This window comes from Meriones unguiculatus, chromosome 3 (assembly GCF_030254825.1).
Source record: "Meriones unguiculatus strain TT.TT164.6M chromosome 3, Bangor_MerUng_6.1, whole genome shotgun sequence".
Taxonomy (NCBI): domain Eukaryota; kingdom Metazoa; phylum Chordata; class Mammalia; order Rodentia; family Muridae; genus Meriones; species Meriones unguiculatus.
In genome coordinates this window covers 91,060,720-91,077,338 of record NC_083351.1, presented here as the reverse complement: position 1 = coordinate 91,077,338, position 16,619 = coordinate 91,060,720, and the positions used below count along the sequence as shown (strand labels likewise).

General features: G+C 44.2%; 1 protein-coding gene across 1 annotated transcript in view; it reads right to left on the bottom strand.

Annotated features, from left to right (window-relative positions):
- Nucleotides 1-434: 434 nt before the first annotated feature.
- The window catches only part of Ahrr (aryl hydrocarbon receptor repressor), a 73,454-nt gene continuing 57,269 nt past the window's right edge, over nucleotides 435-16,619 (bottom strand). Inside the window, exons 6-11 of the mRNA XM_021631437.2 lie at nucleotides 13,948-14,077; nucleotides 12,760-12,893; nucleotides 9,421-9,617; nucleotides 4,924-4,985; nucleotides 4,555-4,693; nucleotides 435-3,887 (exon numbers count right to left, since the gene is read on the bottom strand). Coding sequence (XP_021487112.1) covers nucleotides 2,882-3,887; nucleotides 4,555-4,693; nucleotides 4,924-4,985; nucleotides 9,421-9,617; nucleotides 12,760-12,893; nucleotides 13,948-14,077 — 1,668 coding nt within the window. The 3' untranslated portion in view covers nucleotides 435-2,881. The remainder of the gene's footprint in view (nucleotides 3,888-4,554; nucleotides 4,694-4,923; nucleotides 4,986-9,420; nucleotides 9,618-12,759; nucleotides 12,894-13,947; nucleotides 14,078-16,619) is intronic.

The window sequence follows — 16,619 nt, the reverse complement described above, 5'->3', positions numbered from 1 at the left end:
AGTGGCCAATTAAGCCTCAGAAAATTAGTATCAAATTGCCCAAGTTTTCTCAAAGCCACAGAGACTGTTGTAAAGATACAAAATGCATAAGCCATAAAGAAAAGGGATTACAATGTGGTAACTACTGCAGGAGAAAAATATCTTCAGATCAAAGATGACCTCTGCTATGGCTTCCTCACTTTTCGCAGATAGTGTGAGTCTGGGGTACCTGAGGGTTCCAAAGAGATTAGGGGAGGACTCAAACCCAACCCTCAACTCCAGCCCTTCTAGTTTTACATTTATTATCCCCTTCTGCTGTCCTAGAATGTGAACCCAAAGTATTCTGAAGGAAAAGGCACACAATCTTATACTAAATACATGGAAATATGAGATTTATTTTACACAAGTTTTGCAAATTTAGTACAAACCACAAAGGAATGCATTTGGATTCTCTTGTAAAACAAGAACACTGAGAAAACAGCACAGAAAGCTGCATTGTAGTGTATCTGTTTAAACTTCACTGGGTCTACATTTTGAGGACTTTTTTTCAGTAGAAATTGCAAATATAAAGGACACTTTATTTATTCCTTCCTAGCCCATGTCTCATAAAATTTGACTTTTGATATTTTCTATCCATATAGGTAAAAGCTAGGTATCACAAAAAAAAAAAAAAATGCCTGTAGTTAGTGTAAATGGAGAAATTTTTAAGTAGGAGCATCCTTTGCGGACTTCCTGTGCATGGTGACTGGAGATTTGTATTGAATGAGCAACAAAAGTGCATGTTTGAGATATCTGAGCTCCTTTGGAAAGTGTTGGCACCAGGTATCCAAACTTACCGTGTAATGCTGCCAAAAAATCTGCAGAACCGACCTCCAAGGGCAAGAACTCAGTGTCCATAATTACTGCCTTGCAGGGAAGCCCAGGTCCCAGCTGAGCTGCCCACACTCCACATTTGGTATGTCATCCCAGCAGGGTGCAGATGAGGTACATTTGAAAGGTTCAGACTACCTGAGTGGAGGGTGTCTGGACTTCATCGGGGACACAGCTCTTTGGTTACATATCAAGGGGATGGGAATCTGGCTAAAATCGGTAAGTAAGTAATAATACGTTTTGTCTTGTTTTGTTTTGTCTTGTTTTGTTTTGCTTGAGACAAGGTCTCATGGAGGCTTGAACTACTCATCCTCTCTTCTGTCTCTCGGGTGCACCACGCCTGATTATGCTCTGAATTCCATTTTCATGGACTCTTTTCCTAGGTTTCTTCTACTGGCTCCAGGATTCTTGGTAAATGTTGTATATATTGGAGCAGAACAGTTGGCTATGTTCTCTGCTCCTTGTGTAAGAAGTGTATGGGATGCTGAGTGTGGCTGAGGACAGGAACACAGCTAAACTCTTTCAGAGGGAAATGCTAGAATGGCAGGTATGTGAGTGGTCTGAGCATATCCTGCCCTCAGGAGCTGGGCATGTGGTTAGAACAGAAGGTGTTGAGGAACACTCAAATTCTACCTCTGGCTACTCATTAATATCCACAGGATAAGCTATGCTTGGCAGAAATATGTAACGTGGGACTGGGACAGTTTGACGGAATGAGGGAGACAGGTGCACAGGGGCAGACTGGGAAACCATCCTGACTTCAGGCTTTAGGGAACAGGAACCTGGAGTGGAGGTATGAGCAGGCCTCACATCTACAGCACATCTACAACAGCACATCTCCTGTAGTACCCTTTGAAAATCAACTGAGGGACAGAGAACACAAGTCTCTGGTTCTTACGGTTAGCATCTCAGTTCTAGAAAATCTTCAGTCATATCCCCGACCCATGGTGAGTCCTCCTGGAAACCAGACAGCTCAAAAGCTACGCAGAAGACCTAGTCCTGCTCACTCAACCTGATTCTGGTAAGGGTACAGGCATCTACCAGGCAGGTTCTTCACTAAACCAGTGGCTGAGCAGCGATAGCCTGGAGCTATAGGTAAAGGAGAGAAGTCTGTATTGAAGAGACTGCCCACAAGAGTTAGACATGAGCCTTTCCATCGAGCTCCTGCCATTCCTCAGAAGTGGCATCAGAGATGGAGGGAGGGAGACTGTGCCAAACAGGCAAGCAGAGCACAGCAGGCTTTTCCTGTTCGGTGGATCCTGTGCTAATGGATAAAGGTTTCTGATCTAAGCCCGTCCTTGGAACACTCTCAATTGTACTACCAGCTATACGTCATTTTGCTGGTGGTTAGTGGTGACTTTTCCTTTCTGATTTATACATGATATCCACATTTCCTATGATCAGAGTGCATTGCCTTTACAAATCAAAACAAATACTGGATGTCTTTCTGTCCCTAAGTCTCCCTGGACTAGGAACCGTTGCCTTACCTGGAAGTCCTATAGACAACTGCCAGGGATAATGCCTCTTCACCACCCTTTGTGTTCTCTGGTTTCTGGCCTGGAAACTGTAGCCTCCACTATGTGATGTGCCCAGGGACACAGGTACATAAAATGTGCTCAGCGACCCACAGAAAACACCCTGGGACAGAATGTTTCCCTGACCACCACTATGCCAAGTATGGCATCAGATCCTGACTCAGAGCCTTAGTTCCTGCTGCATACAGGTTTAGCAAGCTTGGGCATCAGGGACGTGCCACTTTGACAATCATTTGAGCACTGCCCAGCATAGAATACTATTGGCTACTTCCTTAAACATTTTAATTTCTGAAAGAGAAACTGTCCATTTGAACAGACTGAGATTTATGCATGAGAGTCCCTTGGTGCTGTACTGCTCAACTACATGTCTAAGTAAGGGCACACATGAGGCAGGGGATCTCAGCCTCGCCCATTGAGTTCCGTAAAGAGTTTCACTAGAAGAATCCTTGATCACATTCCATCATCCAAGGACTAAGACTTCCAGCTGAGCAGCAGCTCTAGGGTAGGAAAATTCCATTGGAGCCTTTGGGAGGGATCACAGTTATAGAGGCACTCTTAGGGAACACCCTGGGCACAGCCACCTGACCAGGTACGGCCCATGCTGGTGATTCCAGGGGCTCACGCTTAACAATAGGAGCTCTGCAGCCTTGGCCCAAAGGAGAGTGCTGGCTCTCACTGTGGCCCTGCATGAAGAGTTGAGGAGGAAGCTCTGGATCCAGGCAGGTGCAATGTGTAGGATAAAGAGGAGCCTGCTCCCTGCAGGATCCGACAGTATCCTTGCTGTGGGGATTAGCTCCCAGCATACCATGCCCAAGGTGTGGGGTACAGACCTGTTGCCTATAGTCAGGTTCTGTTTTCAGGTGCAACCTGGCAGGGAAACTGACCAGATGTCTCCTAGCCATGTCACTGGTTCCCAGCCACACCCGGCTAGTTGTGCTGGCATCAGCTATATCCTGGGATCCAGACTCACTTTCCCTCTTGATTGGCACTTCCAGTGACAATACTGGATTACATGGGGTGCCGATGGTCACTGGCAGGCTGGGCAATTTTGTATCCTCTGTCGAAAGGCCCCTGGCTGTGAAGTGCTGCGTTCCAGGCAGAGGGATTCTCGATCCCAGGCTGCCCTGGGGGACATGACAAGGGGAAGGCTCCATCTGGCGCTGGTGGATCTCCTGCAAGGGTCTGTTCATTTGGCTGCAGTAGGCACCAGTGGGATGGTCTGGTGAATCTCTGAAAGAAGTCACATTGCTGGCCCCAAACATGCCCTGGCTCCCAGAGTAGGGCACACAGGAACCATGGGGCTCCAGACATGTGGAGGACTCATTCTTACTGGGCTGTCGAGTCAGCTTGGTAGTGTCCTCCTGACTTCGCTGTTCTATGCTCCAGTTCAGGTGCCTCAAGCGTACTGGTGTCTCCGAGCCATAACTGTACTTGTGCATCTCCCTCTGGCCCCGGGCACCAGGGGATCTCCTTAGTACATGCTTCTGGTCCTCTTCTTTGTCCCTTCAGAGAAAAGATAGCCATTGGACATAACAGAAGTGACAGTCCCACTACCTTAGGGCCTCAGCCTCTCTATGAGAGGATGGAAACTTAGCACCACACTAATTAAATCCCAAGGGCAGCTTCAATTCCTCCCAAAACACACTGGCCTTTTTATCAGTCAGGGACCAGTGAAGAGCCTTCCTTGCTCTATCTTCCCATCCTTGGCCCCCAGTTTCCCAGGCAGCCCTTGCTCCAAGAAGGCATTTCTTGGCATGGGAGAGTGTCCTCCGTCAGCCATATGATCATGACTAATATGATATTTTAGGGACTATCAAACTAAAAAGAACAATCCTGTGGTTGACCACAGGATACTTTGTGGCTTCAGGACTAGCACCTGTGTGATAAGAGATGAGGAGGGTGCTACTTAGTAGCCATCTTGGTGAAGATACCCATGGTCAGGATGGGCGAGAGGGTGGGCAGGTGGGAGAAGGACAGTGTCCTGAAAGGATTTCTGGAACAAACATACTCCTCCCTGAATGCTTGCTACTCAGGCTGAGAGGATGTCTACAGGCACGCAGGTGTCAGGGCTACAGCAACTATTTCTTCTCTGTGCCTACTCCATCCTGTTCACTCTGATAGTCACAGTGACTTAATAGAGATTGGGACTGTGCAGTCTGTTACCACTTACCCTGAAGTTCCCTTGGGATCCAGGAGATCAGAACCACCCCTGAGGCATAGACACGAAGGCCTGGCTAGAGCCTGGGCCCAGTGGCTCCTATCTGTTTGTCCCCTAAAGAGAGAAATGCCATTTTCTCCATTGCTCCTTCCTGTTAGAGTTTAGAGAGGAAAAGGATGTCACAATGAGGGCTAATGATGAGGTTTGTTCCCAGCAATGAGTGACAGAGTGACAGCAGCAGGCAGTTATCTTGGGCAGTGGTACTTCCCACTGGCCATGGCATCTACGGGGACTATAGAGTTCTGTAGGCATGGGGAGCTCTTCAGGGACAAAAGCATTTTGCCATAGAGATGAGATGAGAAAGTGAAGTTTTAGAAGTACCTGCTAAGTAATTGGGTTTAGGATGTAATTCTGATTCACACAGACTTGTAACAGCTTTTGCCCTGTGAAGACCAGATAACAGCATCAATGTATGTAAACAATATGACAATGAAAGAAATTAGCAAGACAAATATTACTGCTTGCTCAAGAGAAGATAGAAATTAACTTATACCTTTTAATAGTTATATTGCAGAGGTTTTTGGTTGTTTTTTTTTTTCTTTCTTAGCCTGTTTTCTTATAGAACTTTTGGGGTCCAATACAAAGCTAATGAATTACTTCAAGGGGTGTATGGCATTTAGAGATTGCACCTTCCTCCCCTCCAGAAGGTCAGAATAAAAGTAAGCTTGACTATTGTGATTCAAGGAAGTTGTGTTTCATACAATCATCATAACAATTAATTACTGATCATGAAGCCACTACCCTCAGGGTAAAGATGGGGGCGTGAGTGTGGGGGGTGTGATGAGAGTTAGTATCAAGCACTTGGAAGCTGCTTTTATTAAGAACCAGACTCCTCACTGGGTCCACAAAAACTCTAAAAGCAGGATGAAAGTCTGGCATCTCTACCTTCACATTGCATCTGTGTTCTTTACTTCAGATCACCTGCTTACCTATGTACATAAGTACATTAATTGTTCCTGGAGCATCTAGCTAGGAACTAGGGCTACCTGCCCTATTTGTCTTGTTTAGGGCTATTATTGCTGTGATGAAATACATGACCAAAAGCAACTTGAGGAAGAAAGAGTTTATTTCACAGTTCCATGTAATAGTCATCATTAAAAGCAGTGAGGGCAGGACCTCAAGCAGGGCAGATAATTGGAGACAGGAGCTCAGGCAGAGGCCATGGAGGAGTTCTGCTTACTGGTTTGCTCAATCATGGCTCGCTCAGCCTGTTTTCTTATAGAACTGGAGGGCCATCAGCTCCAGGGATAGCACCACCCATCAATCACTAACTAAGGCCCTACAGTTGGATCGTATGGAGGCATTTTTCTCAGTTGAGGTTCCCTCCTTTTCCTATAACTTTTGTTTGTGGTTGACATAAAACTAGCCAGCACACTATTTCATTCATTGTCTTTAAGGCTTAAGGCACAAAAAATAATGGGAGAATCTTAATGTCAGCTCTTTAGTACATTCTATATCATATTCTTTTTTTCTTTTTTTTTTTTTTTTTAGACAGGGTTTCTCCGTATAGCCTTGGCTGTGCTGAATTTGCTCTATAGACCAGTCTAGCTTTTAACTCATAGAGATCCACCTGCTTCTGCCTTCCAAGTTCTGGGATGTGTGTGCTGCTGCCACCACTGGCTCTGTTTCATGTTCTTAAAAGGGGACAAGATGCCTCTACTCCTTTCACAAACCTGCAGACACCTTAGATTCCAGCAACAGGGGAGCCTCATAAAACAGACTGTCCATGAGGGTGGGGCTGAAGCTTGAAGAAGCAGTAAATATCTCCTGAAACCCAGTTTATCTCCTCAAGGAATAAGGATTTCTTCAGACCACTTTGCAGAACCAGAATGGAGACAATGGTTAACCAAATTACCATGCCTTCCTTGACTAGAACTGCTTAACTAAGTATACCTCTTATCCCTACTCCTATTTTGCCTCTATTTAAGCCAAAATCTTATGTGAGTGCTCCAAATATGGGAAAGGACCCTTTCAAATCTTCCTGTCTCCAATGCACCACCGCCAATGTCTCCCTTCTCCATTTTTATTGTGAGTGGTCTCTTTAATAGATATATTTGGATGAGCGGCTGAGCCTGGTGTGCTAGCACTACTGGTGTTGTGGATTTTGCCCTTAAGTTCCATTTAGAATAATTTTGAGTCATCCTGATAGATCCATTTTGCTTTTTGAAGGAGAAATTTAGGTGACTTGCCTGACAATGCCCCATTTACTGGGTATCAGTGCTGGGCTTCAAACTCTGTCTGCAGGACTAACTCCAAAGTGTTCTGTGCAGTGTGGCTTATTTCTTTGTACATGGGGTCTGTGAGTTGCTGAGACTGAGAGAGGGGGAAGCCTGGTCTCCTGGATCACTTCTTGGAATGTGTACTCTCTGAGAGTCATATCTTCTTACTGTGTATCTATGGACAATGGTTGATTTGAGGATTTTAAATAAATTTTAGCAGATAGGTGAAAGGACATAGCAGGCTGAAGAAATAAAGAGGAACAGCCTACACAATGTCCTCATTACAAAAGCTGTGAGAGACAGCAGCTGCTCCCAGAGCCAGCTCTCAGGGCCTGGCACCGCCATCTCTGCCCCTGCAGAGAATGAACTGTGGTGTGTTTGCTGATAGCCGTTCTGAATTCAACTCAAAGCAGAGGGGGCAGAGTCTGAACACAAGGTTCTCCATAAGAGTTTCAATATTTTGCACAGTATGAAACCTACTTATAGGGATGCCATCTTCAGAAATCCTACAAATCCATCCAGGTGTCTCCTTGAAAGGGGGTGTCCCGTGTACCCGATCTTGTGCCCATCATGCTTCCGAGACTGAGTGAAATGGGTACCAGAAATTGCCTTCTCCTGCTTGGAATTCAAGGTTGCACTAGAGGTCGCTCTACAGGCCCAGCTCTGAGCACAGCATTAGTGTTCCCAGAGCTTTGTGGTTAGAAAGCTGTAACCCTCTGGGATAACCATTTCCTCATCAGTCTTGTCCCCTCCTACAGTACAGTCTCCATGAGGGCGGTTAAATACCTTGTCAGGCCATTTCAGGAGAGGCAGTGCCCATTCTAATGGCATCCCCATTTTGACCTGAGGATATCATGCCCCAAGTGTCCCAGGTCAGTGACTCTAATTTGCCTTCCTGATGCATGGATTATTCTGTGCTCTCCCTTGGGTCACTGGCTGAAAAGGAAGGGATCCTGTTTGCTCTGCTATACCACAACCCCCTTCATCCTTTGTGGTGTCTCTACTGCAGCCAAGACTGAGTGACCAATCTATTGCTTAGTCCTAGCCCATGGCCTCCCCAGTACTCTTCCAGCAACTAAGGCCAGAAGAAAGCTCACAATGACTCCATGAGAGGAGCACCATGGTTCGGATTAGGAATAGAGTCAGGGTTACAGCTGAAACTCCTAGTTCATTTTAAATAGATGGAGGGCCCATTTCAGCTTCCACTGTTTATTCCAGGCCTTGCTGTTCTGACTAATGTAGCCACAGCCTGGGATCTTCCCCTGGAGGGGGAAGATGGGCAGTTTGGTCTGTTCACTGAATAACAATCGACTGGGAATTTGGGGTTTGTTTGTTTGTTTGTTTGTTTGTTTGACTACTACTATATAGTGAACACCAGAAAGTGTTGCCCACAATCTATGTGGAAAATCATTATGCAGCAGTTTCCTCCAAGATTAAAACCTTCCATCTCAGAGAGAAGCTCTTCAGGATGTAAAAGGAATATTTAATGACAGGATTTTTACAGGGAAGTAAAACAATAAGATGTTCTAAGAAAAGATAAACATTCTATCCTTCAGGGAAGATCATTAAGACAGGAAGTAAATAACTCAGAACATCTTCAGGAAGTCCCTGAAACTGAATGGATTTACTAGGCATCTCTCACGAATATACACACAGTTAAAAACTGCTAAGAGTCTCATAAGCCAAGCTGCCCAGAAGACCCTCATACAAGGTGAGCTGCTTAGAAAAGGCTCAGAGCAACTGAGCCATCAGGAAAGGTGACCTACGGGCTCAGGTGACCTATTGAGCTGCCTGAAGGCTGTGCAATATCCCCAGATTTCCAGCTTTTGTGAGGGGTCACTCATGCTGAGGTGGGTGTCAGCGCAGCTCTCTTTGAGTCACTTCTGCTCCTGTAAGTATCCTCTCACGCATATCCCTGTAAGTAACCCTAATAAAACCAAGCTGGACTGTGTGCTATCCATACTTTGATCTGTCATCAGTTCACCATATCAAGCAAGGAGATATTTGTTCATGTCTCTCCAGGAATAGTGTCACACAACAAAAATCAAATTCAGAACTGAGGCATCTCTGTGTCTCAATCTGTCTTCCCTCTGATTTCATACCCCATGTCTCTATACCAGGTAGAAAATAACTTTATATGCATAGCATTTGAAATAACTCCTGTAAATGGCCCAGAAAACTGGGTGTGTTTTCTGCTTCTGAAAAACAAAGAAAATGCCACAGGATTAGCCAAATGAGGGCCTAGAAAGCAGGCACAGTCCACACTAACTTCAGATGTGCCCACTAGACAGATCTTCCTGTGCTGTCCCCAACACCAACTAACTGCGGAGAAGGCAGGGCCCACAGAGGTGACAGGCCATTTTGGCCTCTCTGAGGGCTGAGCCTGGAGGTTAAGTGCAGCTCCAGAGCATTAGAGTGTGTGGTGCTGTAGTTCCACCAATTTTGAAAAGCTGCTTTCCCCTAAGAGTTGTCGGGTACATTGTGTAATGCTTTTAAAAATACCAAACTTCATATTTATTTTTTGCTGGGAAAAATATTACAACATATAGGGCATTTTGCTCTCATCATCCAATGTCACAATGTTACAATCCATGCTCACCTTGAATCCATTGTAACCACAATGTCTGCCCTATGCTTCGCCCTCAAGAAAGCACTTTTCATTTTCATTTCAGCCACAGAAGGCAGGACTGGCACCACAATGCAGAACAATGAGAGCCGGGGAGGCAGTGCGGTTCCTGATGGTGCCTTCTTCTTCTGTCCAAATAGGAATTTTAGTTTTCCTTGGAACTGCATAGTCTGGTGTTTTAAAGACAGAAAAACATGCTGTTCACACAGCGGACTCAAGTATGTGAGGGTAATTTTGTAGCAATACCATCAAGCAAGTCTCATCCTAAAACGTTAGGAAACACCTGTATTGTAGAAGCTTTGGTTTATGATTTGTAAACATGTTTTTGTTTTAATCCCAGGTGTGGGATGTTGGACTGATTCAAGTTGTCCACAGCAGCAAACTATTTGTTATGTGGGCTGAGAGGGGCTCTTTGCCAGCTGCAGATAGTTTAAATCTGAGGACGCTGAGAGGAAATAAATGCCAGAGCCCAGAGAGTGTTGAACCCGCTCAAAGAAAGAAAAAGGCTGCTGGTGCTTCCCTCTGCTGCTCCTGCTTGCTGTAGATGCAGTGTGACAAGAAGTAAGAGATCTCCTGAAAGGAAGATTGGACTTCTGCCAAGAAACCTGACAACCCTCACCAGCAGAAAGGAGCCAAAGAGAGCTACGCTCCCTCTCCCCACTAACCTTCTTTTTCTCTCCTAACTGGTGTTGGAATGTTGGAAAGGACTGGGCTGGAGTAGGGAGAAAGAGGCATTAAGAAATGGAAATAAAATAGAGTTTAAAAGTAGCAGTAACACACATGCCTCCATTATGTTGGTGGAGCACATCCTCTGGGGTACCAAGGAATATACCTTCTTCTCAGCACCACATGGAAACTTCTCAAAACTGACCACATACTCAGTCACAAAGCAAGCCTCAATAGATACAAGAAGATTGAAATAGCCCCATATATTTTATCGGACCACCATGGATTAAAGCTGGAGCTTAACAATAACAAACACAACAGAAAGCCTACAAAGTAATAGAAACTGAACAACTCTCCACTCTATGACCGCTGGGTCAGGGAATAAATAAAGAAATTAAACACTTTCTAGAATTCAGTGAAAATGAATGCACAACATAGCCAACTTTATGGGACACAATGAAAGCAGTGCTAAGTGAAAAGTTCATAGCACTAAATGCCTTCATAAAGAAATTGGAGAGATCTCATACTAGCAATTTAAAAGCACACTTGAAAGCTCCAGGACAAAAAGAAGCAAATACACCCAAGAGGAGTATACAGCAGAAAATAATCCACCTCGGGGCTTAAATCAATAAATTACAAAGATAATTTAAAGAGTCAATGCAACCAAGAGCTGGTTCTTTGAGAAAATCAACAAGATAGACAAATCCTTAGCCAAACTAACTAAAAGGCAGAGAGACAATATTCAAATTAACAAATCAGAAATGGAAAGGGGGACATTAAAAACAGACACTGAAACCCAAAGAATCATTAGGGCCCTGTACTCCACAAAACTGGAAAATCTAAATGAAATGGATGTTTGTTTTTTTATAGATACCGCTTACCAAAGTTAAATCAAGATCAGGTAAACAATTTAAATAGTCCTATAGTCACTAAGGAAATAGAAGCGGTCTTTTAAAGTCTCCCCTGCCCCCATAAAAGTCCTGGTCCAGATGGTTTCTGTGCAGAATTCTAGATTTTCAAAAAAGAGCTTACACCTTAAACTATTCCGCAAAACAGAAACAAAGGAACACTGCCAATCTCATTCTATGAGGCCAGAGTCACCCTGATATCCAAACCACACAAAGAATTTCAGACCAATTTTCCCTATGAACATTGACACAAAAATACTCAATAAAATACCCGCAAACTGAATCCAGGAACACATCAAAAATATCATCGATCATGATCAAGTAGGCTTCATCCCAGAGATGCAGGAATAATTAAACATATGAAAATCTATCAATGTAATCTACTATATAAACAAATTGAAAGACAAAAAACATGATTATCTCATTAGACACTGAAAAAGCTTTTGACAAAATCCAACACCCATCCATGTTTAAAGTCTTGGAGAGATGAGGGATACAAGGCACATACCTCAACACAATAAAGGCAATATACGGCAAGCCAATGGTCAACATCAAGTTAAACAGAGAGAAACTTAAAGCAATCCCACTGAAATCAGGAACAAGACAAGGCTTCTATTCCTGTTGGAAATTTAACTGGCTTAATTCCCTGCAGGTCTTATGAAAGTAAATTAAGCTACTGGAGACACTTATTTCTGTAGATATTATTGCAACTTTAAAATCAAACTAATTCCTCTATCAGGTATTTGTTTCAGTTTTATTCTAAGTCTGTATCTGCTCTGTTATACAATAAAACCCTCTCTTATGAATAGAATTCATTATTGTAACACCTTTAACACAAACTTTAGAATGAAACATTATTAGAACAAGAGCCTTTATTACCTACTGAAAAAATTTAGCAATAAAGAAAAGCTTACACTCAGGAAGAGCCATCATTTCCCTTACCTCCCCCACAACCTACCTCCCTACTAGTTTCCTACTAGCACAGACCTGTAACATATTAGAATCCCACGCTAATTTCCAAGCTCCTTCAGTCCTGTCCTGGTTAGTTTAATCATCAGAAAGGAGGGAGCTTCTGTTGAGAAAATGCCTGCATAAGATGGGCTGTAGATGAGCCTGTGGGTCATTTTCTTCATTAATCATTGATGTGGAAGGGCTTAGACCACTGTGAGTGAGGGCACCCATGGGCTGGTGGTTCTGGAGTCTATAAGAAAGCAGGCTGAGCAAGCCAATAAGCAGCTCTGACCTCTGCATCGGCTTCTGCCTCTAGGTTCTGCCCTGTCTGAGTTCCTGTCCTGACTTCTTTCAGTGATGGACTATGATGTGGAAGTGTAAGCTAAATAAACCCCTTCCTCTCTAATGTGCTTCTGGTCATGGTGCTTCATTATAGCAACAATAACTCCAACTAAGACAAGTCCCTATTAACACATACCTCTGATGCCAATTTAATACACATCCAGCCCTAGAAAATGCTTTTGAAAGAAGTTCTAAATAAATGAACACCTAAACTTAAATTGAAAATTGTTGTCAATTTTAAATATTTCATCTGCTTTTCTTATAATCATCCAGGCCTTCTCTCAGGCCTCCCACTCACCCCCCACCTACATACAAGTGCATACTATCAAGGTCCAGCTCTGCCATCTTACTTGTTTGGAGCCTCTTCACAGTGCTCACACTGTCCTCACCTTTTCTTCACCACAGTCAACAGTATCCCACATATCCCTGGAATCTGCCCACTCACCAGAAAGCCGGAGGTGCTGTCCAGCAGACAGCGAACCCGACAAATGAAGCAGCGTGTCAAGAAGGCCGAGTACTCGGAGGGCAATCCCTTGCCCCCTTCCTGGGCCCCAAGCAGCTTCCCCAGGACGGCACTGTCTGCCAAGATAATGAAAAGTAATGTATGCCAATTAAAATAATGCAAATTAAAATGTGACGATCAGTCTGGGAAACAACAGACCACAGATATATGAGAGAACATGTAACTGGTTGTAACAACCATGCCACTCTGCTAGAATGCACACCTCACCATGGGTCTCCAAGCCTTCGCCATTCCCATGTCTCCAAGAGGCAACACCTTGGTGGATTTTACTTTCATTAGCCCTGCCCTTCATGACTTTGATGACATTGACTGCTGCATGTGTGACTAAGGGTCAGTTGCTTAGTATTGTTTGAGCTGTAGAAATAATATGATACGTAGGCACCTTGGATCTAAGACGGATTATGCTGTTGGATATTGAAGCTTTGGGGAAGTCTTTCTTAGACTTAAAGTTGGAAACCATCATCTGGATGAGCTCTTGCATAAAGTCCAGGACGTGCCTGCATCTGTCTCATCCAAACCCACTGTCACCTACTGCGTACGGAAACATTCTATGCACAGCCACCAATTGGGTAACAATAGGCACAATGTATTAATTGGGGAGTAATAGTGAACAATGGATAACTATTTCCATGGAATGCTTTATTTTTGTTTTTGTTTTTGTTTTTCAGTTAAATGTAAATTGGTCCAAAGAGGCTGCCTGGTAGATAAGAGGCTTCAGGGGGTTATTGAAACAAGTTAAAATTTCTTGGGATCTCTGGCAGTGTTGAAAATACCAAAATGGCAAAGCCTGAATCTGGATTGAGTATACTACAAAGCCCCCTGGCCCCCAGCCTATGGTGGTGGAACTATAAGAGGCAATGGGAGGTGTTAATGCTCTAGGCACATGTCCCTGAGAGTTATTACGGGGCCCTGTTACAATTTAAAGTGATATGTTCAGCTGTTAACATGACAATGGGTGGAGTTGTGATTATTAATCTTGATTGTCAACTTGATGGCTCTACAGTAGTCCAGGAAACAAACCTCTGGACAGGTCCATGAGGGAGTTTCTAGACTGTGTTAATTGGGGTGGGAAGGGCACCAGAGGTGTGGACGCCAGTGAAGTGAGCCCACCTGTGTCAGCATGTGGGGACTGCCCGAACACCACCTGTGGAGGGTCCATGGCCCAGTGGAGCTGTCTGCAGAAGTCCTGTCGGTCATCCACATGGATGTAGTCATAAATGTTTTGGTGCATTACATCCGTCTGAAACACAGAAGCAGTGGCTTTAGCTTCATGCTGAATTTACATGTTCTGGTGATCATGAACCACAGGATCCCCACATCAACCGTTCAAAAGCGAGTAACAGGTGTAAAGAAAAAGCTTTAAGAAAAAGACACACCTTTCCTCTTGAGGCATCAACAGCATTCATCCTTCAAATTTGGTGTTTTTATTGTTCTTTTTACCACATGGAAGATAATGTTTTTTTTTCCTGTGTGGTTTTAACAGGAGGAACTGATGATTCAGGCACAGTGGGCACCCATGGTTCTTAGAATGAGGATGCAAACAGGTGCTGCAGCTTACATATTCTTTTCACCTGTTTTGTTTGGTTTGTTTTGTTTTTTTGACTCTGAGCTTTGTAGAACCAGCCAAGAGTGTGGCTTCCAGTGTCCACTGGCCTCTCAAGAGTCTCACTTATCATTAGTCAGTGAAGGGGTGTACCCAGGTTAATGTGAGCTATGGGCCTGCAGTTAACAAAGGACAGACAAGACAGTGGAAGATATGGCAAAGCCAAAAGGAAGGGCAAAGCAAGTCTATATATTTCTGTAACAATTAGAAGAAAGCATGAAATACTTTTAGATTGAAGAAACAAATTTATGTTTTAATAGCTAGTACCATGATATGATGGCCCCTAAAGCATAGCCACAAACACAAACCAAGAGAAGTTACTGGGTGGGTGAGGGCATCTCTGTAATGAGCTGGAGAGCTAAATCAGAGTAGGCCTCTGGGAGGATATGAAGGGGACTCTAGCTGAGACTCCTAGTAGCAGAGGCCATGGAGACCGAGGAGGACACCCTCTACTAGACAAGACTCTTAGTGAAGGGAGGAGAACACCAACCCACCCACAAAAACAACTCAATCTAAAACTTACCCTGCCTGCAAGACCTGCAGGGACAAAGATAGAACAGAGATTGAGGGACTGTCCAATCAATGCCTGGCCCAACCCAAGACCCACCCCATGGAAGAGAGCCAGGCCCTGATACTATTACTCTGCTATGCTTTAAGACAGGAGACTATCAGAGTTGTCCCTTTAGAGGCTCCACCCAGCAACAGTTGGAAGCAGATGCTGAGACTCACAGTCAAATATTGGGCGAAGCAGGGGAGTCTAGTGGAAAAGTGGAGAGAAGGATAAAAGGACTTAGAGGTTACAGGAGCTCTACAAGAAGACCAACAGAACCAACTAACCAGGGCCCAGTGGGGCCTTTGGAGTCTAAAGCACCAAACAATGACAATGCATGGACTGGACCTAGATCCTCTATATCTATGTACGATGGGCAGTTCAGGCTTCATATGGGTTCACTAGTAAGGGGAGCAGTGGCCAACTCTGACATGCCTGCTTTTTGATCACTTCCCTCTGAAGGGACTGCTTGACCAGGCCATAGGGGAAGAGGATGAACTCAGTCCTCATGTGACTTAATGAGCTGGGGTGGGTAGGTAGGGGGGGTCTCCTTTTCTGGAATAGGGGAGGAGGGAGGTAGGAAAAGAGAAGGAAGGGGGCTATGACTGGGATGTAAAGTGAATTAATTAATTAATTAATTCAAGAGAGATATATTGGGAAGAAATATAAGAAGAGGTGAAGATGACATAAAAACTGGAAACTGCTGCCACCAAGAGAAGCTGTCTTTACTTCAGTTTCAATACACTATCCTTACAGTAGGACACAATCTATATCTGACAACTGTTATTTTTGCTTTCTTGGGTAAAACACATATGCATCTATTACCTGGCCAAGGACAGTTGTCCTTGCTCAGAACATTGTTCACTTGGAGGCAGCTGTCACAGATTACTGTTAGGGAATGATACTATTGACCATCTCTCATGAGCAAGGACAGGTAAGTGTCATATCAAGATAAGTCTAGATAGACAAGTAGTTCTGAGGGACTATGACTTTCAGCTCAGGTGACAAGAAGCTGTGAGGTGGGTATAAGAAATTGCCACATTATTTCACTTCTGAGAAACTATTAAAATTATTTTTTTTCTTGAAACTTAGATAAAGTGATAATTCTATCAGATGAACTTTAATTCTGACAACATGTCAGGAACCTGCTCTCAGATCGTGACTTCTACTGTCTTTGGCTGTGTTCATCGCTGGTTTTTAATTATTCTGTGATTTGGCTTGCTGTTCCACATTGCCATTCGTTCACAACCCCAGCTCCTGGAGCACCTACTCTGCTTGAGGAAGCTGAAGATACTCCTGTGTCCTCCTGCAGGTGCCGTGAGCCTGAAGTGCCTCAGCGCCAGGTCAGTGCCCCAGAGAACACCTTTTCTTGCTGGCCAGCCTGGTCTGACCCCTTTGTGAAGCTCCTCACCTCCCATGCTTCATTGCATCAGGACATCCTAATTCCCGGCCTTAGAATTCCCAAGATGGGACCCTTGAGTGCTTGCTGCCTCTCTGCTGCAGTCAGTGCCCTTTCAGAGCTCTCCTCCTGTTGCTGTTAACTTCCAGGCACTGTTTCCTTTTGAATTTCAATATTTTCTTATGCTAGATGATATTAAACATTGAGATGACAGCACAGCTTTTGTCTGC